The sequence below is a fragment of the Dendroctonus ponderosae genome, unplaced genomic scaffold, assembly GCF_020466585.1.
Source record: "Dendroctonus ponderosae isolate FM_Combo_2020 unplaced genomic scaffold, Dpon_F_20191213v2 Dpon_F_20191213_1, whole genome shotgun sequence".
Classification (NCBI taxonomy): domain Eukaryota; kingdom Metazoa; phylum Arthropoda; class Insecta; order Coleoptera; family Curculionidae; genus Dendroctonus; species Dendroctonus ponderosae.
The window spans coordinates 48,708,059-48,734,462 of NW_026017110.1; the positions used below are offsets into that span (position 1 = coordinate 48,708,059).

The 26,404-nt window shown below is 43.0% G+C and overlaps 5 protein-coding genes across 5 annotated transcripts in view; 2 read left to right on the plus strand and 3 right to left on the minus strand.

Moving 5' to 3' along the window:
* Nucleotides 1–6,876: 6,876 nt before the first annotated feature.
* On the minus strand, nucleotides 6,877–15,108 carry LOC109541527 (toll-like receptor Tollo). The gene is made up of 2 exons (XM_019910403.2): nucleotides 11,800–15,108; nucleotides 6,877–9,645 (listed from the first exon to the last, which is right to left on the minus strand). The coding sequence occupies exons 1-2, from the start codon at nucleotides 13,903–13,905 to the stop codon at nucleotides 7,843–7,845; spliced, it is 3,909 nt and encodes a 1,302-aa protein (XP_019765962.2). The 5' UTR covers nucleotides 13,906–15,108; the 3' UTR covers nucleotides 6,877–7,842.
* A 2,895-nt stretch (nucleotides 15,109–18,003) lies between these two features.
* Nucleotides 18,004–19,337, minus strand: LOC109541529 (N(6)-adenine-specific methyltransferase METTL4). The gene is made up of 2 exons (XM_019910406.2): nucleotides 18,460–19,337; nucleotides 18,004–18,402 (listed from the first exon to the last, which is right to left on the minus strand). Exons 1-2 carry the CDS (start codon nucleotides 19,217–19,219, stop codon nucleotides 18,143–18,145), a joined length of 1,020 nt encoding a protein of 339 aa, XP_019765965.1. The 5' UTR covers nucleotides 19,220–19,337; the 3' UTR covers nucleotides 18,004–18,142.
* A 159-nt stretch (nucleotides 19,338–19,496) lies between these two features.
* LOC109541502 (methionyl-tRNA formyltransferase, mitochondrial) lies at nucleotides 19,497–20,711 on the plus strand. Its single transcript, XM_019910366.2, has 4 exons — nucleotides 19,497–19,679; nucleotides 19,735–19,923; nucleotides 19,986–20,287; nucleotides 20,343–20,711. Exons 1-4 carry the CDS (start codon nucleotides 19,519–19,521, stop codon nucleotides 20,693–20,695), a joined length of 1,005 nt encoding a protein of 334 aa, XP_019765925.1. The 5' UTR covers nucleotides 19,497–19,518; the 3' UTR covers nucleotides 20,696–20,711.
* LOC109541497 (glycerol-3-phosphate dehydrogenase [NAD(+)], cytoplasmic) lies at nucleotides 20,636–25,217 on the minus strand. The gene is made up of 6 exons (XM_019910362.2): nucleotides 24,882–25,217; nucleotides 24,593–24,770; nucleotides 23,493–23,633; nucleotides 22,223–22,815; nucleotides 22,077–22,169; nucleotides 20,636–21,485 (listed from the first exon to the last, which is right to left on the minus strand). Exons 1-6 carry the CDS (start codon nucleotides 25,154–25,156, stop codon nucleotides 21,419–21,421), a joined length of 1,347 nt encoding a protein of 448 aa, XP_019765921.1. The 5' UTR covers nucleotides 25,157–25,217; the 3' UTR covers nucleotides 20,636–21,418.
* Nucleotides 25,218–25,779: 562 nt separating this feature from the next.
* Nucleotides 25,780–26,404, plus strand: part of LOC109541492 (tyrosine-protein phosphatase non-receptor type 14) — a 28,904-nt gene continuing 28,279 nt past the window's right edge. Inside the window, exon 1 of the mRNA XM_048668240.1 lies at nucleotides 25,780–26,087. The gene's annotated coding sequence lies outside the window, so the exon portion shown is untranslated. The remainder of the gene's footprint in view (nucleotides 26,088–26,404) is intronic.

The following is a 26,404-nucleotide window of genomic DNA, read 5'->3' on the forward strand; positions in this document are numbered from 1 at the left end:
AAAGGTGCTTTTAGTGAAAATCTCTAAAGTGAGTCGTTTGAGAGACAAAAGGAATTTTATGATGACTGACGTGTTTTTCATTTTATGCTCAATTGATGTGAAAGCTGCAAGTGTTTTGCTTCTAACTCCTAAACCACTGGGCAAAATGCCAATTCGAAACCACACTTCGATGAACAAAAATATTCTGCGCAAAAAAAGTGCTTTTAGTGAAAATCTCTAAAGTGAGTCGTTTGAGACAAAAGAAATTTTATGATGACTGACGTGTTTTTCATTTTATGCTCAAATGATGTGAAAGGTGCAAAGGTGTTTTGCTTCTAACTTCTAAACCACGGGGCAAAATGCCAATTCGAGACCAGATTTCGAAGCGTCAAAGTTTTTTGCGCAAAAAAAGCGCTCGTAGTCGAAAACCCAGAAGTATGCCATTTTAGAGAAAAAATGCATTTTATGAACAGTGAGACAAAAAAGCAACCCAAAGCAAACAAGGGATGTTTTTTAACCAGTTAATTAATGGCTGTTCGAATTAAACAAATAATTTTTAGAAACATTCGCTAATTAATTCCGTAAATTTATCGTTTAATTTAAAAGCGATTTCCCAAAGATTAAATTTTCAATTTAAAATCGAACGCAATAATTAATATTAACCATACCGAGGGTTAAATCCACGCGAACAACTGACTGTCGAAATCGCCTCAAATTATTTATTGGCAATTATTTCCTGTTTGATATCGAAAATGATTATTAGTTGTTGCTAATCTGAATCAATAGAAATTCGAAATTAGCAATTCGACCGGCAAATATTTGTCGATCGGCATATAGACAAAAATAAAGACTGTGGGCCCCGTCCATTAGTAGCCGGGTCGCGTCCATATGGAAATCGGTTGCCCATCCATTACTTTCATACACAACAGCAGCTTGATCCCTAGTTCAGACTCGAAAGGCTTTGCCTGGGCTGATACGTGCCGAAAAAATGCACGAATTAATGTCAAAACACGCCATAAATCTATATTAGAACTTTGTTGCCGGTTGAACAAAAAGTACCCAGCAAATCCAATAAAAAAAGACACAAAGCCGTACAAACCACACATTCGTCTGTGTGGTCTTTGGCACCAAAAGATTTCAAATTTTCAAGTAAAATGGGTCAACGGCCGGAACAGGCCGGATAACGCACCCCAATTGAAAAAGTTACAAAACCGCACCCTTCCTACTTGATATTCATCCCTACCTGGCCCAACTTGAAACATTCATATAAATCATATCAAAATTAAAATCTATTCAGCTGCCTAATCAGAATGGATATCCCGATACCGTTGCCATTGTTGAGTTTGAAAAAATTAGGCTGAACTAACATGGGCCAAAACTCCCGAGCTGAAGTGGGCCTATTTATGTTTTGAGGGCGAGATTGCTAGAGTTAAAGGGTTGTTTCGTAGTGCAATCGGGGAAATTAAGCATCAAGCTTTAAGCATTCGAAGGGGAGAATGTGAGACGATAAAAAGCTATTTTTTCTCGACAATTCCCGGAGTTTACTTTGTTTACTGGAAGGTGGCGATAGGTAAAAACAACTCTTTTTCAGTCTGTTTTCTTCCCAGCAAACAGTATAATTAGCTCGTTATCTGCTGATTTTCATTGATTCGATTCGTCCAAGAATATGCAGGGTGATGGAAAGTTGGCGTCCAATCATCTGGAAACGTTTCCTGGGAGTTCAAGCAAAATAAGTAAAAATTGTATTTGTTTTCTAATTTTTTCAGGTTGTAAATGGTCTGGAAACACGAAAAAACCCACCAAAAACCACAGTAAAAGTATGGTAGCCTTTTAGGTATGGCTTTATTCAACAACAAATTTGCAGTTAGCGCAGGAAAAATCCGGGTAATGCGGCTTTAGCTGAAGAAGCGACAGATATTAGTAACCCTTCCGAAACAGAGCAAATATAGAGCGTTAGGAACCAACAAATTTAGACAATTGTTCCTACTAAACCCACAAAACCTGCGCTTTTGATATAAAATCTGGAAAAATTATCCAGGTTTTCAAATGCCGCTGTATGCAGCGCTTTAGAAACTACAACTAGTAGAAGACCACTCGGTTGTTTGTAGTTTTAGCTGAAAAAATGACAAATATTCCCATTAAACTCAAGAAAGTTGCAACTTTTGCTCGTAAACTTCGCGGATTTCAATCGTTACTTCTTCGTTGAATTATGGAAAAGCCATAGAGTTGATCTATTTGTAACCGAACTAACCCAAAATAGCGCCGAAAAGACCAGAAAATTTCGCTCAATTTGCCCAGACTTACACTAACCAGAGCGCAAAGTTGTAAACCCTTCCGAAACAGAGCAAATATAGAGCGTTAGGAACCAACAAATTTGGACAATTGTTCCCACTAAACCCACAATAACTGCGATTTTGATCGAAAATCTCGAAAAATGATACAGGTTTTCAAATGCGGCTTTATGCATCGCAGTAAAAATTACAACTAGAGGAGGAAAACACGGTTTTTTTTACACAAATATTCCCACTAAACTCCAGAAAATTGCTACTTTTGCTTCCAAAATCGAACCTTCTCGGATTACAATCGCTATTTCTTCGTTGGATGATCGAAAACCCTTCGAGTAAATCGACTTGTAGTCGAATTTACACAAAAGATCGAGTAAGCGACAATTATTTCTACCATTTCAGTAGTATTTTGCCAAATTTCCTGCAAATTTCGCTCAATTTTCTCAGGTTTACAGCAACCAAACCGCAAGGTTGTAAATCCTTTTGAAACAGAGCAAATATAGAGCGTTAGGAACCAACAAATTTGGACAATTGTTTCCACTAAATCCACAATAACTGCGCTTTTAATAGAAAAACTGGAAAAATCATCCAGTTTTTGAGGTGTGGCTTTATTCAGTGCATTGAAAATTACATTTAGCGAAAGAAAACTTGATTTTTTGCAGTGCTAGCAGCAAAAAACGACAAATATTCCCACTAAATTCAAAAAAATTGTCTGCTATGCTCTCAAAGAGAAACCTACTTGGATTTCATACGCTGTTTTTTCTCTGTGATAAAAAATCTTACAATAAATCGACTTGTGGTCAAATCCATATGATCTGCCAAGAAAAAGACAATTATTTGCACCATTTCGGTAGTATTTGGCCCAATAACTCAAAATTTCAATCAATTTGCTCACCTTTGCCCCAACCAGAGCATACATTTTCAAATGCTTCCTAAGCAAAGCGATGGCACATAAAAGCGACAATTGTTGCCACGAAATCCACAAAAAATGCGGTTTCGATTGAAAAACCGCAGTTTTCCCCAAAAAATACTTCATTAATCAGGGATTATCGAACATTTGGCACCATTAACTTCAGTTCACTTTTGAGACGAGAACAGCACTTTGCATGGCAGGAAAGCGGTCAGCCCAGATAAGAGTAATGAATCAAGTCACAGTGGGGAAGAATGAAGAATACAAAAGACGCGTTCTTCAGCTGGTGGTTGTTCATAAAGCCGCTCAATTCTTAATGGTTTTGACCCAATTTGGGTTTTGTGTTGGCCTACATTCACGGAAGCATGTAATGGACCTTTTCTCAACCGTCGATTTGGGGGGTGGTAAATTTTGCCACACAAAATTTGCAGTTTGAAGAAGCAAAACAAGTAAAAAGACGCGAAAAGAACACAACAAAAACGGTCAGTTTTTGGCGATTTTTGGACACTGAATGGTTTATCGGTAACTGGGACAAAGACACTAAACCGGCTTGATCTTTGGCAAATTCGATGCATTGTTTGGGTCAACCGCTGTCCATTATCCTCCAGGGTGGCAATAAATTGCTGAAGACAAATCGATTCTGAAGGGTTGCTAGAAGAAACAGTTGGGGAAATTAATACGGCGGGGAGCTTAATTGGGCCCTGGTTTGAGGACGAAGGAAACGAAGTTTCTGTTTGAAAAACTGAGCGTTATAAAGTCACAAATTGGTCAATGAAAGTCGAGGGTTTGGTTATTGTATAGAAGAAGTCGATTAATTCGGCTCGTTAGGCTTGGAACAGGCCCGAACACACACCGGTTGCATAGCCGGTAATTTAAATTTCAACAGAGCCAACATCTAAATTTTCGAATAATAAATTAAAGAATGCATAATAATTCGGCCATTTTGGCCTGGGAAGCCGGAAACGGGGGCCATGATGCGTTTGAAGATTCTCCTAGATTAGAACCCGGGGCTGAACCCGGTGCTTCCTGCGCTGGCCAATCGAAGAAAGAGTTGCGACCGGAAGCGAACAATTACATTGTTGCTTTTTTGCGAAACTGAACAGGCCAATTTGCTCGCTTTCATTAACAAAAAAAACAGCTCCTCCATCCATATAACGCCCATTATGGCAACAAGCAGATGGATAAAGGCGATTGTTTATTCAAGGGCCTTTCAGCGTGTAACGCGAGCCCGATTCCGGGGACATTTCATCAAATTGCTACTCTAAAAGCGAAGATAAAATCAACAATTTATTTCGAATAAAATTATGTCTTTGTGTACCTTTGTGTCCGATCGTTTCAATCGCAGAAACTAATCTTTTTTTAATCTACCGGACTCCATCTCTGCTCGTCTTTGTTGTTATTTCAGGGCTGATTCAAGAGACAGAACTTTACCGTTTTGGTTGTTTTCGCAAGTAAAAAGGGAAAAAAACCGATTTCCTTTCACATCGACGATCGATCTGTATCACTTTGCCCAGAAGACAATCATTCCGAAGGAAACAATTGGATTGTGATGCCAGGGATTTTTCCTCTTGATATTTGAGTGCTCGCCATTCAATGTGATAGGCTAGAGTGGATTGCTTGATGCTTTTCACATATTCTACACCTTTATTTGTTAGTTCTGTTCAATGTTCACTTTCTAAACTTGAAAAAATTAATTTTATAAGCTCGAGAGTGTCTTCAGGGCCCCTTTAAAGTTCAGAAACAACTGAAGCTTTCTCGTTGGATTGCTTTGAAAGTTTTTTTTTAATAGTTAATAGGAACCTTGCAACTTTTTGAAGAAAAACTCTGTTGGACGCTGATTATTGAATTTTTAGGCAGTTGCTTAGAGAAATTTGGCCCCGTCGTTTCCAAACTCTTCCACCCGAAAGTTTTCGTTTTGTGAGAACGTCCCTTTTCTTAAAAAAATTGTAATTCCCCAGATGGGCCGCTTATTTAAAGGGTAATTGGAGACCAGGTATCAGTCTACATAAATTTTACCTTATTTTGTATTAAAAATGAGTTTTCAGACTCCGCCAAAGTTGCACCCGAAAATGTGCAACTTTGTAAAAATTTCAAACTTTCGAAAAAAACTCGAGTTGCTAACGATTTAGTCCCAGTTGCAACAAATGTGGGCTTATTTTTTCAAAGGAATGTTCTAGAGAAGATGTCAGTCCACACTTAGATGCAAATTTCTCTTATTTTATATAAAAAAAGAGTTTTGAGACTCCGCCAAACTTACACCCAAAAGTTTGCAATTTTCAAGCCAATTCACATTTTCTTTAAAAAATCATCACTCCCAGTTGCAACAATTGTGGGCTTATTTTTTCAAAACAAGGTTATAAAGAAGACTTCAGTCTACACTTGGAACAATAATAACCGCATTATACAAGTAAAGGCTGATTTTTCAGAGGCCTTCAGCTTGCAAGAAACATTGGCGATTTCTAACCAGCGCACACTCTCGAAAAAAATTCGAAATTTTCAGTTGCTGGTGAGTTTGGATGTTTTGAATCTACCGAAAGTAGAGAAGAAATCATTGTCACAAAAAAATGTCTCTGAACTAGCCAAAGTATGATTTTTCAGAGAAAGCGAAACTTGCACTCGAAATTTCACTGCGGCTCCTGTTGCATGGGCCGCAGATTATTCCATGCCCATATCGCGAAAGAACAGTTAAAACAAAGTGGGCGCACATCTGAAGATGAGTGGGCATGAGTGCTAGGGAAACGTCAGGATCAACTAGGCTTAAAAACTCGCTTAGACTTAACTTGGAAGTTAGGCTGTCTACAGGTGAAATTTCTTCAAAAGTAATGAAAACTGAGGAAAAATCCCGTAAAGCCAGTCAGAAGAGATTAGTTTGGAATCGCGCCCACTCGCCTTTGGAGCCTAATTAGAAATAATTCCCCCCTAAACGGCCATTCGGGCTCGATCAATCAAAATACCTGCCCTATCTTTAATCTGTTTCAACAGCACCGGAATAACTCATTCACAAGGTGATATATTTTAATTATCGCCCCGAAAGCAGCCTCTTAAATTAGAAAACAACCATTTTCCTTTCTTCGGAATGAAATATACATTAAGCGGGCCACGAATTTCATAATTACCGTACAGATGCATCCAAGCCCCCAATTGAAATGTTTGTGAACTGTGGGAAAATTTCCCACTCCGTCCAATGAAATGCCGTCAAAGCCAACAATGCACTTTAAACCTTTTCTGGACACGAGAAATAACAAAAATACCGCGTAGTATTGAAAATGGGAAATAAACTTGCAATTTCTCGGGCCCTCTAATTGCCTGAAAGTCCCAAAGCGGCGAAATTTCCAAATCAGAAACAATAAAAGCCACTCGTTATGGGCTGTAAATCCTTTTCCGACCAGTCGCAATAGACGACAGCAAAAATCTGCTTAATCGAAAAATAGTCGCGATTCAACTTGAAAACTTTTCGGAAAAAACCGGCATGAATTCTTTAGCGAATCGTGCGGGCGACGGTCGACAGAGAACTTTCCAAATTTCGTTGCAAAAGGGGCTGTTGAGTGACTTTTGAATTTTTTATTATCCCTCGGTCCTTCACATAATACACCCCAAAGCCACTAAAACGAGATTCCCATCAAAAGACTTTGTAGTTTTTACCTGAGCTGGTCCCAATCCCAACCGATTATTCGTGTGGATTCACCCAAAGGAAAAAGCAAGTAATTTAAAAAATGTCTTTTATTCATAAATTAATTGTTTCAATGTACAATATCCAACAGTCTTTAAATATTAATAAAATCCTGGCTATTTACACACAATAAAATTAATGACTAATAAGCGTTTAAACAATCGAGAGTGCATGTCGCAACTGGTTCAAACAGTTCTGCACGGTCTCGTGGGGGCGTCCCCCCTGTTAGAAATTAATTTTAACTTGACCAAATATTTACAAAAGTCTGGCAAGGTTTCAAGCCTTTTGAATCGAGGTTTTTTGGGACGTCGTGTATGTTACAAGTGTTAAGCCTGGGCATTTTAAAATGAGCGCGATTTGATCAAATTTGTTGCGATTTTCTAGAGAAGCAAAAGCTTAAAGAGAAAAGAATGAAGTTGAACCATGAAATTTGACGGCTGAAAACCGCCGGGTTTTGCCCGTTTTTTAATTAAATTGGTGAGGAAACTTCGAAATTGGGGAAGCTTTTTCAATTTTCAGGTTAGTTGAATAGTTGCAAGTCGAAAAAAAAGGGGCCAAATAGTGTAGAAGTGTAGAAAAACCCGCGAGTTTTTGGTCATGTTGCAACAAAATTGATCAAAAACAGTCGGGCACGAGACTGGTCGAGATTAATCAAGAGCAAATTAGGGCTCGGCACAGCTTCAGCATCAAACTGTGAAAAGAGTTGAATTAAAAACGCCGAAATTCAGTTTGAAAACCATCGAACCCCGGCAAGAAGGCGTCCCAAACGTGAAACCCCGCTCAGACCAAAAAAATTACATCAGAATACACAATAGCGCCGATTACACATATTAGTAATAGTAGCAGTAGTAGTAGTGGCGGTAGGAGTAGTGGATCCACAATAGAAAAAAATAAAATATAGCATTTACAAGTAGAACAGCCTTTGAAAAATGTCGAGTTGAAACCGCCCGTGCGATTGGTGGCAAGCGAACCATCTTCAATTACGTATCACAAAGCACTTAGACAAAGTACGTTCGCGATTGGGGTGGCACATCCGGAATCGTCGAGTAAACGTGATGGGGAACCTCCACACGGCACCCGGGCGGGTACTGCGAATACTGGGGCGGCCGCCCATCGATACTAACGTAGCTGTGGTTCAGCTGCTCGGAACCATAATGCTGGGAGCTGGCGCTGGAGCCCTCGTCCTCGGTGCTGCGATTGGACTCGCCCCCCGACACATAAGTGCTCTGAGTCGGAGTGGGGGTAAGGGTGGGGGCTAGCACCCCAGCCATCGCCTGGTATTTGTACCAAGTGTCGCTATGTGGGGGGCTGGTGTAGCGGGCGCTGGCTTTGCAGCGGATTTCCGGCTGTTTTTTGCGCCGGTTGCCAATCACATCCGGCATGGCGTAGCGCAGCTTCTCCCAGAAGCGCCGCTCGCCCCATCTGGTGACTGCGCACGCTCTGAGCAGGGCGCGCAGCTCCGGATCCATCGGTTCTAGCGGATCGCCGCTCAGCACGCACACCAGCTTCTCACGGTAGCTGGAGCGCAGCGCCGCCTGGAGTGCTGCGCGGAACTCTGGCTTGATCCATTCCGCACCAATAAGAGCGGGGGAGACGATGAAGAGCACGCGTTTGGAGGCGTCCGCTGCCCCCACCATTGCGTCCGCTAGGTAGGAGGCGCCGTTCAACAAGTGCAGATCTCGGTAGTGCAGACACAGAGTGTGGCCGAAGGCTTCCAGCTCTGGGGCAATGATGCGAGCGGCCAGCTCCTCGTCCTTGTGACTGTAGATCATGTAGCAGTCGTACATCTGGTCCTGGTCGTCGCTACTGGACTGCTTTTCCTGGAAGAACCTGACGCCGTACTTGTAGTGCGCCCACAGGCGCACTTCCTGCCGGAACGCGAATATGAGAGAGAGGAGCGTACAGAGGACGATGACGGTCACCAGAGTGGCCGCCAGCAGGGGTACGTAGTTGGCCACCATGTGGCCCTTGACCTGCTCGCGCTGCACCACGGAGGTGGCGATGGCGTTGTCCAGATCATCACACTTGTTAAGGGCGTCCGCCACTGCTTCCTCGCGATCCGAACAAAGCAGCCTGGCCGGGTCGCCCCCGGACGCCCGGATCCAGGCCTGGAGCCGCCCAAGGGCGGCGCAATCACATGACCACTTGTTCCCATTGAGAGACACACGGGCAGCTGACGCCTGCTGCAGCTGCCACGGCGGAAAGTTCACGATGCGATTCTCGTCCAGCTTCAGCACCTCCAAGTGATGCATGTTCCGGAAAGTCTGGTTGCCCACAAACCCGATCCGATTGTGATCCAAATACAGCTCATTGATATTCTCCAGCTGGTCGAACTCGAATCCCCGCAACTCCTCCAGCTGATTGTCCTCAATGTGCAGCACCCTCAACGAGTTGACGCCATTAAAGGTCTGGTTGTGCAGCGTTTTCACGTTGCTGTTGTTCAGAAACAGCACCTCCAGCTTCTTCTTGCCGATGAAAACGTGGCTGCCCAACTCGCCCAGATCGTTGCCATCCAGGTAGATCTCAGTGGCGTCCATCGGGATGTTTTGTGGGACGGTTTTATAGCCCGCGCTGCTGCAGTCGACCACGTTTGAGGTCCAGGTGTGGTCGTGGAAGCAGCTGCAGCGGTCTGGGCAGGTCATTTCGCAGTCGCAGGCGTCGAAGTCGCAGCAGTGGCAGAGGGCGAAGCAGTGCGCCTGGTAGGGACAGAGGAAGTTCGATGGTTTGAGCCTCAGTAGGGGCTGGGGAGGCGCGCCCCTGGAGTGCGCCAGCTCGCATGTGATGTCGTCCAGATCGAGCACCTGTGGACAAGTAGAGCAAGTTATATTACCGGTCTGTAGGGCGAATCATAATGAATCAGAAGACACCAAGTCTTTGGACATTTAGGAGGTTCCCCAATAAAGGCTTGCAGACTTGAGGATTTTTTTTCAGTAGCAACGCGGCTTTTTTAGAAAATTTTCTATTGTGACTAGTAAATCGCGTGTCAAAGACGAAGAGTTGAGGAGTGTTTGCGGCATAAGGGTTTCAAAATTCAAAGGGGGATTTTTAAAAAAATTGTGTTTTTTGGCAGGCAATCCCGCATTTTTTCGGCGATTTGTGTTTGTTTCAAACGTTTTGGAGATTATTGCAAGCAAATGTCCATTGGTCCATTGTAGTCAAAACCTCCCGGAAAGTTGGCAGTTTTTCAATGGCAATGTTGCATTATTTGCTATTTCCTGATTGCTTGGGGAAATTTGAACATTTTTACACAAGGTTTATTTAAGAGATTTGTAAATTGGAAACTCGCAATTTTTTCGACGTTTCGTGCTTTTCCACGACATTTGCAAGGTTTTTGATCAGGAACACCCCATAGTGTAAGCCAATAGTTTTGGAGATTTTCGAACATTTACATTTTGCTGATTACCAAAGTACGTCCTAGTAAAAACATCCGGAAAATTGGCAGTTTGTCACTAGCGCAATGTTGCACTGTTTGGCATTTTCTGATTCTAAAGGAAATTTCAAACATTTTATGCCTCATGATGCCTTTGCAACTTTAACGGTTGAGGAGTTTTCGCAATGTGAAGTTTTCAGTAAGCGCCACTAATCTCCAATTCAACAAAAAAATGTAAAAACCGACTATTTTGAAAGGCGACAGTAAATTTTTTGACGTTTCATGGTGGCCCGCGGCATTTAAAAAATGTTTCGTTCAGAAGACTCCAAAGCAAAACCCGATAGTTATGGAGATTTTTTGATATTTACATTGCAGTAGGTAGTGAAGCTTCACCCTCTGGCCAAATGCTCGAAAAATTGGCATTTTCTCAATCACAATGTTGCCTTGCTTCATATTTTCTGGTGGAGAAAGAAAGTCTGAGCATTTTTTGATTCGTTAGTTTTCTTTGCAACTCTCACGGTTGAGAAGTTTTCCAGATGTAAAGCTTTCAGTAACCGGCACTATTCGGGAATTCGAAAAGTACTGGAAAACTGACTATTTTCGAAAACAGCAACGCATTTTTGGTTCGTAACAATTCTCAAGGAAAGTTTAAACATTTTGTGTCTGATGAATATTCTTTGCAGCTTCAACACCCTTGGGGAGTTTTTGCAATGTAAAACTTTCCGTAAAAGCCACTAAGCTCAAATTCGAAAACTTGGGGAAAATCGGCTAGTTCAACTGCGTTACGTGATTTTCCACAGCATTTGGAAGATTTTTATTCGGAACAGTCCATCGTAAAACCGAATAATTTCGGAGATTTTTAGATTTTTTGATTCGGCGTCTTTCTAAAGCACATTGTAGGGAAAAAACCGGCAAAACTCGCAGTTGCTCTGGAAAACCTGGAAACTTGGAATATGCAATAAAAGTACGGCATTCGATTTATAAAAAGGTAAGTTTGGTTTGCCACTTTGACTGACTTTGGAACACCCTGCATCAATAAGTATTATCTTAAAATAAACTAGACGTAAAAACCAGGAATATTTAACATTTATGTCTAAATCTCAAATTAGATGCACAAACGGGGTGGCCAAAGTTCAAAATTTCTTTATCTGTTAGAGGAGGAAATTGTGAACATTTTTTGTCCAGTGAATGTTATTCGTTAAACGAACGGTTGGGGAGTTCTCGCGATGTAAACCCTACGATAAACGGTTGCACCATGAAAATCGAAAGCCAGCCAATGCCAATTTGGAATGTTTAGAATGGAGACAATAGTCTAGAAAGTATAGAAAGTAGCCACTACTTTGTAAAGAATCCTTTCACTTCTTGGCCAAAGAAATAGTCCCATAAACCATTAGAACGCTTTAGAAAAAATTATTGCAATAGGGGTTTGTTACCGGCACCTGAGACCGAATTGCTTTCTCAGTGGGAGTCTTAAGCTATTCACTCAGGCTTTGGTGCGTGTATAGGGAACAATTGGCAAGTCTCGGCTATTTTATCAAGCCACTGTTCCCAAAAAATGAACAAAAAACATTACGAATTTACCTACCTGAGGGTATTGTCTCAGATTGCTCAAATGATTGATGCGCAGCAGCCATTCCATCTTACAATCGCAGTAAAACGGGTTGCCCCCGATGTAGAATTGAGGCAAATCCTTGTCGTCGCTCACTGGACTCAAATTGAGGGCCGACAGGTCCAGATAGCGAATCTTGTTGCCATAAAGCACGACTTTTTCTAGATGGTTCTTATGCGTGAAGGAGTTGGGCGCCACTGAGGCAATCCGATTGTTTTGCAAATAGAGCGTCTCGACACTATCGGGAATGGCATTTTCCTGGATCATTGTAATCAGGTTGTAGCTCACATCCAGCATTTTGATCCTCAAAGTGTTGCGCACATCGTAATAGTTGCCCAACTCAGGGATTTCATTGGCGTGCATGTCCAGCCACTCCAAACTGAGCGGTAGATGACTAAAGTCGAACCAAAGCAACTTATTGGAGGAGACGTTCAACCAAACAAGGCTCTGCAGGTTGGTGAACACGCCACTGATGTCAGTCAGCTCATTGGCGTCCAGTCTGATGGCCTTTAGAGTAGGATTGCTGGCAAAGGCGCTTTGCTCCACATGTTTGATGCGATTCGAAGCCAAATTGAGCACTTGCAAGGAGGGCAGCGTCGAAAAAGCGTCTCTCGATATATTCACAATGTGGTTATCAACCAGCCGCAGCCCGTATAAAAGATCCAGGCCTTCAAAAGACGCATTTGTGACCGATTCGATGCGGTTCTTGCCCAGATCGAGGGTTTTCAGGAAGCGCAATTGGCCTATCCCTGTCGGGATGCCACCGAGCATGTTTCCGTTCAGTCCAAGGTCTTGCAGATTCGTCACGTTCTCGAACGCTTTCGGATGAATGTGCTCGATTTCGTTCTGGTCGATCAGCAGCTGATTCAATGCGTACATGCCAGTGAAATGATAGGCCTCAATGCGGGTGATCTGGTTATGGCTCAGTGTTAAAGCGTGCAGATTCTTTAGCTCGCTGAACGCCCCCTCGGACATGGCGCTGATGCGATTCGCCTCCAGGTTCAAAATCTGGAGAGTGTAGAGGTCGTGGAACAGCGCGCCATCTATGCGGTCCAGCTGGTTGTTGGCCAGATTGAGCACGACCAGGCGCACCAGGCCGGAAAACGTGTCGCGGTTCACCCAGCGGCTGCTGAGCTCGTTGTGGGAGAGATCCAGAACCTTCAACTGATCCAGCCCTTCTAGCAGTCCAGGTGCCAGCACACTCAGCGAGTTATTGTGCAGGTAGAGATGCGTCAGCTGACGGGAGGACTGGAACAGCTCGGGCGGCATGGCCACCAAACAGTTGCTGGATAGATTGAGGGCCTTCAGGGCGTTGAGGCCTACAAATGCCCGATCCCCCAGAGTACTAATGGCGTTGTTCTGGAGCAGCAGCTCCTCCAGGCTTCGCAGGGCGCTGAATCCGTTATCGGGCAAGGCAATGATTTCGTTCGCACTTAAGTCCAGAACCTCCAGGCCGTTGACGCAGGCCCTGCCCGGCTCCAAGGGCCCCTTTCCCCAGTCGGAAAACCCCAGCGCCTGCACATCCTGCAGCTTGTTGCTGGTGAGGTTCAAGTGTGTGAGGCTGTACAGCGGGCAGAACAGATCCAGGGGCGTGTTCCAGATGTTGTTGTCGGCCAGGTCAAGGGTTCGAAGCTCGCTCAGACCGCGGAAGCTCTCAGAGTGCAGCTCCAAGGCCATCACCGACCACTCGGAGTTGTGGGAGCGAAGCGACAGCCTCTTGAGGTGGCGCAGCCCGCTCAGGGCGGCCGCAGGCACATTACGGATTTTGCAGTTTTCAATCTTCAGCTCTCGCAAGTGTCGCAACGGTCCCAAGAAGGGACTTTTAGTGGCTTCCAGGGAACTTTCGAAGAACAGGGCGTCGTTGCATTGGAGCATCAGCACGGCCAGCTGATCAGTCTGAGACAGGCTCAGATTGCCGATCACTTGTTCCGCGTTGTTGATGGTGCGGATTTGACAGTAGAGCATCGGCTCGGATTCGGTCTGCATTTGCCACTCGCATCCTTTGGGTGCCAACTCGAAACTCGTCAAACTTCTGCCACTCACACTCACTAGAACAATTGCGGTAACGAACAACTGGAACATTGTCAACCAAAGCGCGTTCGCTACAGCATTACCGGACCGAAGTTTACGCGACGAACGTTCGTTTATGCTTGCGAAGTGTCCGCTGTTACTCTTCAAGCGTTCGCTTCGAGACTGATGAAGGAAACGGAACGGAGAACCGACTGTTGCATGCGGCGGGACGCTGACGCTCCGCCCTTTTATCCCCTTCCTTGGATTTATATCGGGATTTCAGCTGGTTAGACTCACTGTGAATGGATGATGTCACGTGGAGTTTTGATAATGTTAACAATGTGCAAAGTGGATCTTAATCCCCCCGAACGCCCGCCCAGTGGACGGATGCGTTTTGCCATCGTTTGCAATCGGTGTGGATCAGCCCGAATCTTCTGCCTCAATTTTAATTAATTTGACTTTCATACTGAAGATTGATGCAAACCACCCCCAACCAAAATCCTACCTTATATACATTTTGAAACAAGGAAAATTGCTTACTTTTCGTAGTAAAAAGGAGCCGCTTTTTCCTTTCTGTTGCGTTTTAAGGTGCTGGAGGATAGGGAGCTGTAGAAAAAGTATCCGGGAATTGGAACAATTGCTGCCTCAAACCGACTGTTTAACTCAGAAGGAGCGCAGTTTTTTAGTGAAGTTTTTACCGTAAGCTCTCTTTTACTTGAAACTGGCTTAGTTTCGCGGGGATTTTCAATGTTCAAAAAGCAAATAGGAAGTCTTCGTCTTCCAAACGCGAATTTTCGGTGCCAGATATTTCCCGAGACAACAGAGCTGCAAGCAAATAGAACGTCAAATCTTCAAAATGAAAACCTCATTAATCCTTGTGGCAGAAAACGAGCTCGGTTGTAGAGCGATTTTCAATTTTCCAAAGGTGATAGAAAGGGAAAGTTTTGGTTTTCCACATCAAATTGTTGAACGCGAGAAATTCCTTGAAACGACGGCGGCTTCAACTCGATTTAAAGAGAAACCGTCACAACTTACACAACTTCAAACACTCTTTGCCTTGAAACTGGTTTAGTTTTTCAACGATTTTCACCATTCAAAAACTCATATAAAGAGGAACTGTTGGTCCGTTAAATCCTCCTTTTAGAGTCCCCCAGAAAGCAGAAATTCCCCCAGACAACAAAGCTTCAGAACAGTATACAGGGTGGTCCTCAACTAATGTCCAAAAATTAACTGACATATTGTTTAGGCCAAAATATTGCGTTTCAGGCAAATTTGTCTTATCCGAAAGTTAATAGATGTCGATATCTCTAACCGTTTTCGAGATATTTCACATTGAAACATCTAGTAATTTTTTGAGCTGATTGGATATCCATCTCAAATTAGATATCCAAATAAAAGAATTTTTCGCGCAAATTTTCTATTAAACAAAACATTAGGTAGTATTTATTTAGGCACGTTCAGAACTATTTTAAACTACTTTTTGAACCCAGTAAAATATTTGAAAATTATTATTTCATAATAAATGTTCAAAATGATCTCCTCTGGCTTCAATACATGTACAAATATCTCGAAAACGGTGAGAGATATCGACTTCGAACAAGTACAGATGTTTTGCTTAAAAAATATCGTAGAATGTGATTGTACCAACCGTATGACGATTTTTGAAAAGGCAAAAAAGTCCTGATGTCTTAAATGGCTCCAGACTATTGCCGCTTGCGCCCTCTACAAGCTACAAGCCCAACCAATAGGGAATTCGGATTTGCCGATCTAAAAAAACCCCAAACACAATTTTTTGTGGTACTAGTAAAACTGGTTAAAAATCTATCCAGAAAAAACGAAATTTTTATTGACAATTTGACACCCTGTATCTCGGAACCTATTAACTTTCGCATGAGCCAAATTTGCCTGAAACGCAATATTTTGGGCTAAACAATATGTCAGTGAATTTTTCGACATTAGTTGAGGACCACCCTGTATAATGAGATCTTCACAATTAAAACATAAAACGCTCACTAGCTCAAGACAGGCTTAGTTGCCCAGCGATTTTCAACTTTCGGAAAGTTATCGAAAGAGAAACTTCCGGTCTTTTGTGTGCGTTTTTGATGCAAAAAATTATTCGAGTCAATGGAGCTACAGGCGCATATAATCCGAGACTTTCAGAAGTAAACCCGCAACCGTCTTTTAACTCAAAGGGAACTCAGTTTTTCCTCGATTTTCAAGTTTCAAACAGCCAAATAAAGAGAAAATTATAATCTTTCAAACAATGAAGGGTCCTGATGCCAGAAGCTACGCGAATTAACGGAGCTACAGACCAATATAACCAGAAGCTTTCAGGACCGAAAGATCAAACGCTTCTTAACTGAAAACGAGCTCACTTTTTCTTCGATTTTCAAGTCTCAAATAGACCCATCAAGAGAAAATTCCGATGTTTCAAACAACGTTTTTTAATACCAAAAGTTCCTTGTATTAGCGAACCTATAGGACAAGATAACCTAAAACCTTCAGAATTAGAAGACGCGAACGCTCTTTAACTGAAAACAAGCTCAATTTTTCTCCGATTTTGAATTTTTAAAAACCCAAATAAAGAAGAGGTTCTGATCGTTGCAATCGATTGATCTGCTACCAGGAATTCCTCGAGTTAACGGAGCTACAGGCCGATAAAACCTGAAACCTTGAGGAGTAAAAGCCGCACACGCTTTTTAACTCAAAACAAGCTCAATTCTTCAGAGTTTCGTGTCTGAAATAACCACATCAAGAGAAATTTCCGATCTTTCAAACAACATTTTTAAATACCCCAAGTTTATCGTATTAGCGAACTTACAGGACAATTTAACCTGAAACATTAAGAACTAGAAAACGCACACATTCTTTAACTGAAAACAAGCTCAATTTTTCGCCGATTTTCAATTTTTAAAAACCCAAATTGTAAAAACCGTAAACACTAAGTAACTCGAAGCGAAAGCAGTTTTTCTCCGATTTTCAAATTTCGAAAAGCCAAATATAGAAAGAGTCTTGATCTTTGAAGAATCTTGAAAAAATTCGCGTATTAACCAAGCGACAGGCCGGTGTAAACTGAAACCCTCAGACGTAAAACCCGCAAACACTTCAGTCTCACTCTCTTTCAAACTCAAAACAAGCTCAGTTCTCCTGCGATTTTAAACCTTCAAAAAGCGGAAGAAAGAGCAGTTTTTGAACTTTCTTTGGCGTCTTGTTTATGCCCGAACTTGCACCAGACAATAAAAATACAGAGGAATATGATTTGAAGCATTCACGAAAACGCATACCTAGCTGGGTTCAGACAAACTGATTATTAAAATGACGGAATTTCACTAGAAAACTGACGCATGAGCCAAATTTGCCTGAAACGCAATATTTTGGGCTAAACAATATGTCAGTGAATTTTTCGACATTAGTTGAGGACCACCCTGTATAATGAGATCTTCACAATTAAAACATAAAACGCTCACTAGCTCAAGACAGGCTTAGTTGCCCAGCGATTTTCAACTTTCGGAAAGTTATCGAAAGAGAAACTTCCGGTCTTTTGTGTGCGTTTTTGATGCAAAAAATTATTCGAGTCAATGGAGCTACAGGCGCATATAATCCGAGACTTTCAGAAGTAAACCCGCAACCGTCTTTTAACTCAAAGGGAACTCAGTTTTTCCTCGATTTTCAAGTTTCAAACAGCCAAATAAAGAGAAAATTATTCACGAAAACGCATACCTAGCTGGGTTCAGACAAACTGATTATTAAAATGACGGAATTTCACTAGAAAACTGAGAATTTCCCGGAAATCCGTATCCAATTTTCCAGCCCTTTATTGGCAACTAAAATTTTCAAATTTTAAACAAAAACCTTCAAAGCACAGGCAGTTCTTAGACACTTTCACAGCCCTCAGGGCAATTTAAATTATCCGCATGTTTACCAGCAGATTGAAATCCATTCTCGACTTATCTGCTTGTAACATGTCGAGTTCGCATTGAAGACCTACAGGATGCGAAAAAATTATAATTGAAAATGATTTATCATTTTATTATGCAAGCTGAGCGCATCGTCGAATCCTCCATTGTAAAGCGAGTTTTTTCTTTGCTTGACGGCTGTTTTTCCAAGTGAAAAGCCACTCAAGCTTACTATCTTTGGACACATACGGGGCGTTGGAAAAGACAGGCAACATTTTAACAAAAATTATTTATTTTCGCCAAACACTCAAGAAAACTAAAAATTTCTCAACTGAATGAAGCTTCTAATCTAAGAAGCAATGGCTTTTTTGGAAATCCAACAACACATCGGAGCTTTGTGCTCTGAAAAGCCCCTAAACCTCCACATACAGAGACTCATGTTGAAACCTCAAAACCTCATTCCCAAAGCTGGTCCAATTGGGCAAAAGATAGCGAGCGAACAGCTCAAGACATTCGGGATTGTCGGCAGGCAAAAAGGGGCGCAGCACCTCGACTAGAGCTGGTTTGTGGGAATGAATGGCACTGGGGACACTCACTAGCAATCTGCTTTGAGGAACAGCCTCCCTCGGTGCCCCTTTGCAGCCAATCAGCAGATGCTCAAAGGGCTGCTTACCTGTGTCGCACACAAAATTACCCTCCGGCTACGCTGGAAAAACTAATCTGGACTCACCTGGAGGTTTAGAAAACTCACAAACTGGCTCCCCATGGACGGTCACCTTCAGCCAATGCCAAGTGGCTACTAAGTTGGCCTGCCACTTGGGAAACAGCTCTTCTTTGATGTAGTTGAGGTGCTGAGTGGAGTTGGTGCACCAAACAGCCACTAGCCCCCCTTCGTTCAACAAGGCCTCGACGGGAATGGCCTTTAAATCACAGTTATACATCATTTCGTAGGCGTGCGACGTTTTCCGCTTGCGGCGAATGTATTTGTTCCACCAAGGGGGGTCCAAAAGCACCAAATCAAACTGCCTGCCATTCAGCGCTTTCCCAACACCCCTAATGTCCTTGCAAAAGAACTGGCAGTTTTCCGGAAACATATACCTGGAGCCCTGGATAGTTTGGACGGTGGCAGGGCCCCAATTACAGCCCGACACCTTTCTAACCGGGCATTTGCCTGACTGTTCATAAACCAACTCTGCGGTGTTCAATGCTCGCGTGTTTTTAACTAGGTCCCCTTGCAACTTCTTAACAAGCCCCTGCTCCCTTAAAACAGGCAGCAGCTTGCAGTACTTAATACGAACTTCGCTGATTTTGGGCGGCAGCTTGCAACAAGGGGGCTTTCTAGCCTTTGCAACGCCCCTAAAAGTGTACGGCGAGATGATTTCGAACAAATCCCCATTGACCTTCAGAGCCGGCTCCACAGGAGCTATGGAATTGAGGTAGTTTTCCATGCTTAAAACTACAGCTCCCTCATTTTCGTATAAAACACTCATTTCACTCAAAACACCGGTTTATTTACGTTGCCAACGAGGACCTTTGGCGATGAGAAAACAGCGTTGCCGCCCCTTTCGGGCGTGCCTGACTGATGATAGATTTAATTTTGGGGTTTGCGAAACCCCATTTTTTTACTGCTTGAGCTAACATAAACGATATAAAAACCTAATGAAAATATCGAGATAAATTAGTCAAAAATTAAATAAATTTAAAACGTCTGGTGTTGCCACATTGTTCAATAAAAAACTACACCAGAAAATAACCTCAGAAAACTTTAAAGGTTATGTGAGCCGTTTGGATGAATCGGTGTCTAAGTGGGGCTTTAAAAAAGGGGCTCAAACGGGGCCACCGGTTGCTCAGTGGAAGTGCCGAGAAGAGCAAAGGGCCCCCTTGGAAGGTGCTGTTTTTCGGTAGTGATGAATTCTCGCTCTACAGTCTGAAGGCCCTAAATCAGGAAGCGTAAGCCTCTCCGAAAAACTGCCGATAGTCGGCTGAACGTTCAAGTGATTTTCAGTGAAAACTTGCTGAAAACCTTGGAAGTAGTGACGTGCTCGCAGAAAAACCAGATCTTCAAGTACTGCAGGGATCAACACTTGCCTGTGCACAAATGGCCCCCTGATTTGTCAGGCCAGAGCTTCGATCTAGGAATAGTCGTGTCGTTTGGCTATTTAATTCCCGAAGCGTTAATCAACCAGTTCCCCCGGTAAGGCGGCTATGGGGAGCAAAACAGTGAAATGTTGTGTCAGAAACATGGGGCTGTTTCAGGGGAATGATCAATGTTCACGGCAGCCTCCTGCCAAGGTGGCGCGGGGCCTCCCCTATAGTCTACGCCCTGGCCAATGGGGATAAGGAAACAGGAGTCACCATTATGAAAGTCAGGCCTAGGAAGTTCGATGTGGGCGAAATTATTTGCCAGGAGGTGGTTCCAATTGGGGCTGGGATGGAGATGCCGCAGCTGCACTCGATACTCGGCCAATTAGGAGCGAAGCTTTTAGTGCAAACAATTTGGAATCTTCAGCCGGCTCTTGAGGCCGCTAGGCCTCAGCCCGAAGACGGTGCGAGTTACGGTAGGCCTTTTCAATCTAACCCAGGGCTTTTGCCAAATAATTTTGACGGTTTCAGCGCCCAAAATCACTCAAGGGTTCGCCCAAGTGCAATGGAGTTGCTCGACAGCAAAGGAAATTGAGCGGCTTTACAGGGCTCTTAAGTCAGTGTTCCCGCTGAAAACCACTTGGTATGGGACGCCAGTGAAACTATCCGATATCGCCATGTTCCAGGCTTCTGGAACAACGAAAAAACCTGGGCATGTGTACTATAGCAAACCCCACAAGGCTTTGATAGTGGAATGTGCGGGGTCTACCTGGATTAGCGTGAAGGAGGTTGGTGTTCAGGGCAAAAAAACGATGAAAGCTGCGGACTTTTACAATGGATTCATTTCAAAACTGCCTGACCAAAGTCTGGCGTGTTTCCAATAAACTCCGTGTTATTAAATACATAATTTATTGCCGAAGGCAACTAGAGGAGGCGGGTGTTTCAACATGGCCTTTGAAACGTTACATTGAGAGCCCGAACTCCTCAACCTTATGATTAACAATATATTGCACTTATGATATGTACATGGCGCCAGTCGAATAAAACCAGCACAATCGGTTTGTGCCTCAAAAACACTCTCTTTTGGCGTTCTCACACAAATGCTCAATTAAACAACTGGCTCAACTTTAATCTTAACGCATCAACAGAGAAACATTGAACGCACGTTCTAGGTAGTGCTTAAAGCTTCGATCTCTTGCCAACTACACGTCGTTCTGCTTTATATTTTCATGAACTAAGAAAAATTGCTTAGGAAAGCTATTGAGGAAGCGACAAACAAACTCCACACGTTTTTACCCTGTAAAACAAAAGGTGCATTAAGAATGGTACCAGTGATCGGAAAATCCCTTGTTGGAGCAAAGGAACCAAGCAACGCTTAGGGGTTTCTTTGCTCCCACACCTATAAGGGTAGTTAGTAATCGGTCAGTTACAAAGCATCTGCTCAGTTGATGTTTTCTGATAATAAGAGTAATCCCTAATTAATGGCAAGACGCGATCCGCATACAACTGGTCAAGCTGTTGACCAGATGTACACGATGCACATAAAGCTAGTCCTTATATAAGAAAAAAATGCCATGCTGATCACAAACAAATGGTTATGAAGTGTCTTAGAGTTTGCTGTTTTGGCATTCAATGTCTAAGGCTTCCAGATTTGAGTAATCGACTCTAGAACCCCTAGAACAAACAACAAACAGATTAGCACGTTAGTCGAAAGCAGAAACCACTTAGTAAACGGTTTTGTTAGATTGTTAGGTACAATTTATTGGGTAAGAGACTGGGTACAATGCGGGTGAATCAGGGAATGGGATTATTGGAAGCCGATGTGTTTGGGGATGTATCTGGAAAAACAATTAAGGGAAAATTCAGTGCACAGTCAAGAGAACATATTCAGTGCAAACTCAAGAGAACACTTTAAGTTTGCGCCCCAACAATAATCCATAAAACCCGCAGTTTTGAGCGCAATTTTTAAACAATTCACCTGAGAATCGTCATTTGCAGGTGCGATTAAAAACTTGAAAAAGAAAATATCTGATTTTGTTTTTGACCAATATCAGTTTTTTGAGAATTTGGTGCTTTGCTAATTAGTCGTTAAAGCTTGCCGATCATGCACCTATAAGAAATCAATCAGGTACGAAGCTAAAAGAAAATTTTCCTACATCTGTATCAAATACCTTGCGCAAAGTTTCTCTGGAGGTTCTGATGGAACAGAAAAAAACGGGTTAAAACACGTTAACTGAGATTGAAACTAGTAAAGGCGAGTCTTACATGTGCTCCGGATGGTTCCGGATGCAGTCAATGAAGTCTTTGGGCGTCAGCTGACCTGTGCAGATCTTGTGAATGGCCGTGAACAAGGGAAACCTGCAATCAACCCCAAGTCAACCACGTCCTTCCAACCCTCAGCAAACACTCACTGTTCTTCCATCCCCTTGATCTTGAGCATGTAGCTGACTTCTTCCGCAGTGTACGGCCCTTGCAGCTTTTGCCCATTGAGCATCTCGTCCTCCAGCTCTTTGATGGACTTTCCAGTACGCACAAAGGCTTCGCTGACTTTCCGGTTGCGCCCCCCGTAGCAAGTGGTAATCAGATCGGCTACCCCGCAGCTCTCAAAGAACGTAGCCAGCTTCCCGCCTGGATAGAAAACATCGACGAATTTCACCATCTCCATCAGCCCTAGACGAATAACGGCCGCTTTGGTATTGTCCCCCAGCCCCAAGCCGTCTACAAAGCCCGCTCCGCATGCCACGATGTTTTTTAGGGCGCCGCAAACTTCCACAGTGTCTTCATCGTCCACCACCACCACTCGGAAGTAGTTGGTTTGAATGATTTCCCGCAGGAGCGGACCGGCCGTTGCATCTTTGCACCCAATGGTGGTTTCGCAGAACATTTCATCGGCCACTTCGTTTGCCAGATTTGCCCCCATCAGAACAGAGCACGGGATTTTCAGGTGTCTGGTGATGATGTGCGAGATCAGATCGATGCCGCCACCTTCTGCTCGATCAAAGCCCTGAAACATTTACAGTTAAATCCAGGTGTTTTCCCCACTGGCTTAGGAGTTAGAAACAAAATACTGGTAGTCCTATGGGACAATTAGGCGCACAAGTTCAGCAGGTTACCTCAAAGCTAGATAAGAATATTTGTATTTGGCTCGCTAATCGCTCGCTTAATTTGCAATTAGCATTAAATCATGAAAATTTCCTCAAGGTGACTGATAAACGTTGTTGTTTATGGTGAAAACGTATAAAATCGATGAGGACAATTTAATGTGCTGTTTACAATGCCCGGCTTTATCAGCCAGTACCATTTTCAGAACAACAGTTGATTGGCTTATTATAGAATCTATTTGTTTAAACTATCACGTTCTTGGTGAGCAGGAAAACTGCATTCCGCGTGTCATTGCGAGCGAAAAACAGAATTAACGATTAATCTATGACTAAACAAGCGTGCTATAAAAATGGCGAAAAAAACTGATTTTTTGGCTCCGTTCTGCGAGAGATTTCCACTGTCCTGACCTAGGGGAAAAGTCGCACCGCTCATTATCGGTCAGAATCTTCCTCAATCGAGATTAGATAACTACTACGCGAAAAACTGGGCAGTCGTGCCAAAACAAGGCGGAAATTACGAAAAAATCGCGTCAATGGCACAAGTCTGGGTGTTAAAAATACGGGACAATTCAAGGTTTACCTTAATTAGGGACAATGCGATTGCGGTCGATTTGATTTTGCCCAAAAGTGTCGCACACAGCGTGCGAATGAACTGATGAGGCACCACAAAGATCAAAACGTCGGCATCTTTAGCTGCCTCGACCACATCGGGAACCGCCACCTAAAAATCAGAAATTGCATTTATTCAAATATGTGGTGGTGAACATTTTTTGCCAACCAAAAAATCCGGCCTTGGATAAATAAAAATAAATTAATAAATCATGCCGTTTGGTTATTCAACACTTGGAACCGATTTATTTGCGTTGAAAAAAACCTCGCTGGTTAAATCATGATCAAACACTTTCAACTCAGTTTTCCACTGTTGTTTCATGGAATTGGGCAATAGCAGGAACCTTCTGGTGCCGTTTTTCGACCAATGATGCGGTAAATTGCCGCTAAACTATTTCCTGCTATTGCTCTTTTTTTTTGGGTCTCAAACTGACCGTTTCTGGTCCATTTTTCAAATGAGCAACTGAATTTTGTTTTGCGCTTTTTGCTACTTTATAAGTATTCAGACGGATTTTTTCATGTCAGTCGCGTAGATCTGGGGTAAGTTGGAGAATTTGCCCCCAATTCCTACGCCACTGGAAAAATCGCAAGATTAACGGGCTTTTTCAAAGGGCATGGATTTCGACTCCAAAAAAGGTGCTTTTGGTTAAAAGCTCTAAACTTACCGGTTTCGGGAAAAATGCCCTTTTTGAACTGAAATCGATCACAGACATAAAATTGGTTTTTCTCTTTAGGGCTAATTACGAAAGGCACCTTTTGGACAGGAAACCGCGAATATTTTAAATATGGCGGTAAATTGCCATTGATCCCAGTAGTAGCGTGGAGTTAAAAAACAAAACAAATGTTTCAACCTCTTGCATATCCATAATAGCGAGTGCTTAACAATATATTCAAACGTACAAAACGCCCACCAAGGCGCCTTTAAATGTTATTTTCTGTGGGAAAACGCTCTGCATTTGGCAATAGTGGAGTCAAATCTCGATTATGTAACAGAATGGCGCCAAGTCCAAAAGGGGCCTTTGTAGGGCTGCGATTGGCCAAAGGGCAGCTTTATAAAGGAAAAAAACTCACCACATTGGGAGGCAGCTTGCGGCCTGGCAAGTACTTGACATTCTCGTGAGTTTCATTGATGATTTCAGTCAGCTTTTTGCCATTAAACATTTCCTCATAGACGTACATTGTAACTCGCTCGTCAAAGTTCTTCGAACGAAGGGCATTGCTGCCCACAATTCTGGCAATGGCGGAACCCCTGAAAGGCACCCAAAACGTTAAGGGCCCCCTTTTTTGCTAACACTGACAGCGGTTAAGGTTAGAAACGGGTGCAATGTCAGCAAATTGGGGGAAAAACAGCGATATTTACCAGTTTCCGCTGCCGATAATGCAGACTTGTTTCGGGTTGCTACAGGCCATTTGGACGCTCGAAATGCCGCTTTTATTAATAGAGAAATATCGTGTAGATGGTGGCTGGGGAGAATGCAGCCGTCGCGACGAAAATAAACTTCGCACTGACACAGTGAAGGCGACTGATATATCACTATAGCTGAGAGATAAAGTAGGGGCAGAAGGTCGAACCTGGAGATTGTTTGCTTTCCATAGTCCACGACTTAACGGGCTCCAAATGCGTGCCATACACATGAGATTTGAGCGATTGTTTGTGGAAAATTTCGGCGCATTCACCCGCTTCGACTAGGTGCGCGTTTTGCCCCATTTTACTTGAGAAATTGGGGTATTTCGGAACGTAGTCGCACATCTGGAGACTTCAACGCTTTAATTCAGCGGGGCTTTTAATGCTCAATGGCATTAGCCTTTATCTAGAGGCGGGTTTTGGGAGTGAAACGCGTCGGGAAACCGACTGGAAAAGCACTTGCCTGGAAGTTCAAGAACGCAGCTAGTTTAGCAGTGGTAAACATTGAGGTTCTGGATCAAATCAGCTGACTCGCTTCAAAGGACACAGTGAGCTTGCCTGTTTTTGCCCCTGATGATGGAATTAAAATATCATTTTTCTGCATGTGAATTGCTATTTTAGTCGTTATTTCGCCTCACTAAGTGAATAATTTAGCAGTTTTTTCCAATTTAGACTCAATCGCGTATTGTGAGTTGCCTATAACTGCCCGCCATCGATGCTCAGTTGTTCAAGGGCGCTAATTGAAGGGGCGTCGCTTTTCAAAATTGCTCTCGGATAAACGGCCCCAATTTAGGGTTTATGGGGTAGAGCCTCAGTTGCGAAGCAAATCGCGTTTGAAAGTTCCGCATTTCTAACTTTTATCCGCCAAAACAACAACGTTAGATCCCATCGATGTTCAGTACCGTGCGGGAAGTGAAGGAGTGTCGCGTTTGAAATTTCCTCCCGGATAAACGGCCCCAATTTAAGTTGAATTAACATTTTCGTGAAGCCGAAATTTCCCTCTTTATTTCGGTGGATCGGGTTTATAGGGGAAAGTGTTCGCTGCGTAGTAAATTGCTTTTGAAAATTCGGCAATTCTGACATTAATCCGCCAAAACAACAAGGTTAGATCCCGGCTGGCTTGTAGGCGTGTTGACAGTGTAGCAGCTAGTCGTCTCCAAGGTAACCAGAGGTCGTAGTTAAGAGCGGTTCTAGTAGCTTATAGGAAATGTGTTTTTTTCTGACGTTTTCTAATCTTCAGAGGTGATTTCAGTCCGCAGCATAGAGAAAGTAATATAAGTATTAACAAATAATAATTATAAGAATTAAATAAAATATTTTACTTACTCTATGGTCGGCAGGTTGATGCCAATGACTTTCCTTCCATTTCGAGAGTTTAGTGTGATTGTGTTAAAATCTAGTCGTTTAAAGCCGGGGTTGCAAACCTTTTTCGGGCGGCGGGACAGTTTGAAATTTTTTTTTTTTCTACGAGCCCCACA

Excerpts from the sequence above, each read along its gene's own strand:
- LOC109541502 (XM_019910366.2), top strand. The coding sequence starts at position 19,519 with ATGAATCGGTGTCTAAGTGGGGCTTTAAAAAAGGGGCTCAAACGGGGC. Across the intron at positions 19,680-19,734 it reads AAGGCCCTAAATCAGGAAGC|TGAAAACTTGCTGAAAACCT; the intron begins GTAAGCCTCTCC and ends AGTGATTTTCAG. Across the intron at positions 19,924-19,985 it reads TTAATCAACCAGTTCCCCCG|GGGAATGATCAATGTTCACG; the intron begins GTAAGGCGGCTA and ends GGGCTGTTTCAG.
- LOC109541529 (XM_019910406.2), bottom strand. The coding sequence starts at position 19,219 with ATGAGTGTTTTATACGAAAATGAGGGAGCTGTAGTTTTAAGCATGGAA. Across the intron at positions 18,403-18,459 it reads TGAGTTTTCTAAACCTCCAG|GTAAGCAGCCCTTTGAGCAT; the intron begins GTGAGTCCAGAT and ends TGTGCGACACAG.
- LOC109541497 (XM_019910362.2), bottom strand. The coding sequence starts at position 25,156 with ATGTGTATGGCACGCATTTGGAGCCCGTTAAGTCGTGGACTATGGAAA. Across the intron at positions 24,771-24,881 it reads ATTATCGGCAGCGGAAACTG|GGGTTCCGCCATTGCCAGAA; the intron begins GTAAATATCGCT and ends GGTGCCTTTCAG. Across the intron at positions 22,170-22,222 it reads ATCAAGGGGATGGAAGAACA|GTTTCCCTTGTTCACGGCCA; the intron begins GTGAGTGTTTGC and ends GGTTGATTGCAG.
- LOC109541527 (XM_019910403.2), bottom strand. The coding sequence starts at position 13,905 with ATGTTCCAGTTGTTCGTTACCGCAATTGTTCTAGTGAGTGTGAGTGGC. Across the intron at positions 9,646-11,799 it reads ATCTGAGACAATACCCTCAG|GTGCTCGATCTGGACGACAT; the intron begins GTAGGTAAATTC and ends ACTTGTCCACAG.